The sequence below is a fragment of the Pteropus vampyrus genome, unplaced genomic scaffold, assembly GCF_000151845.1.
Source record: "Pteropus vampyrus isolate Shadow unplaced genomic scaffold, Pvam_2.0 Scaffold7140, whole genome shotgun sequence".
NCBI classification, from domain to species: Eukaryota; Metazoa; Chordata; class Mammalia; order Chiroptera; family Pteropodidae; genus Pteropus; species Pteropus vampyrus.
Window position 1 is genome coordinate 3,098 of NW_011895921.1, and position 1,194 is coordinate 4,291.

Genomic DNA, 1,194 nt, shown 5'->3' on the forward strand with positions numbered 1-1,194 from the left:
CTCTGAGAAGAGCCTTTGGGTTGCGATGCTCATGGTGGTGCCGAGGAAGCTCACGAGCAGCTTCTGTACCGGAGGACGGCCTTGGTGGCCTCGGACAAGGCGTGCTTGCCCATCTCCCCGGGCAGGGGCAGCCTCACGGCCGTCTGGATGTCTCTGGAGGTCATGGTGGCGCGCTGGTTGGAGAGGGCCAGGCGCGAGGCCTCTTCGGCGATGCGCTGGAAGATGTCCTCCACGAACGAATCCATGACGCTCACGGCCTCCCGCGACAGGCTCGGGCCCTGGTGAACGTTCTTCAGAACCCGGGGGAAATAGGTGGTGAAAGTGTCGGAGCAGCGGCGGCGCGGGCGCCTTGGCGTCTTCTGGTCAGGGGCCTTCGGGGGTGCTTCCGTGGGCTTCTGCGTGCCCAGCAATCCCTCAGAAGCCTCAGAGGCAGGCGCAGGCATGTCGGAGGCCACTCCCCCACAGCTTGTGAAGAAAGACAATAGCGGCTGCTGACGCGCGCGCGGTGGCCAATTTATAGTCGCTGCATTCCTTGATGTCATGGGCAGTCTCCACATCTGATTAGCTAAAATGCAATCCAGGGCGCCTGTCACTAGAGTCACACGTGACTTAGTCACACGTGATTGGATAGGCTCCTGGTTGGCATCACATCCACCAGTCAGCGTGGGCACCCCTCGACCGCTAACCGTTTGAAACATGCTACGTAGGGCCAAAGGCCACCTGACAAGGTTAGCTGGCGGTGCTCCAACAGGGGGACTTTGAAAAGACTTCACCAAAAGCACTCGAATTGTAGAAATTTCCGTTTGGGCTCCTTGAGAGAGTCTGACCTTCATAACCCAATTTCTGACTGCCGTCAGAATGGTTCTGACCACTTTGGGCCCCTTTCCTCTAATCCAGAATCTACTGTCGTCCTGAGCTAAGCCACCATGGTTTAAGCAGGAATTCTCTGACATGGTCGGTAGAGCGCTCCTGGAGATCAAGGGACCTTGCTGACTAACCAGCATCTCCAGTTCTGATCAAAAACCTCAGTGATTTGTGAAAAGGAGAAATAGCAAAATTACAGTCTCCAAAATCAGAACACAAACAGAAATGGGAGTACTTGTACAAATATTTTGAAGTTCTTAAACATGTATCGAGTTTAAAATTGTTTCCTTAACAATATTTGGATCCTAAAAAATATGTCAAATGCTAGAA

General features: G+C 53.7%; 1 protein-coding gene across 1 annotated transcript; it reads right to left on the reverse strand.

The window, feature by feature from the left end:
- Positions 1-50: 50 nt before the first annotated feature.
- On the reverse strand, positions 51-443 carry LOC105310606 (late histone H2B.L4-like). The gene has a single exon (XM_011386762.1). The coding sequence runs from the start codon at positions 441-443 to the stop codon at positions 51-53; it is 393 nt and encodes a 130-aa protein (XP_011385064.1).
- Positions 444-1,194: the final 751 nt, after the last annotated feature.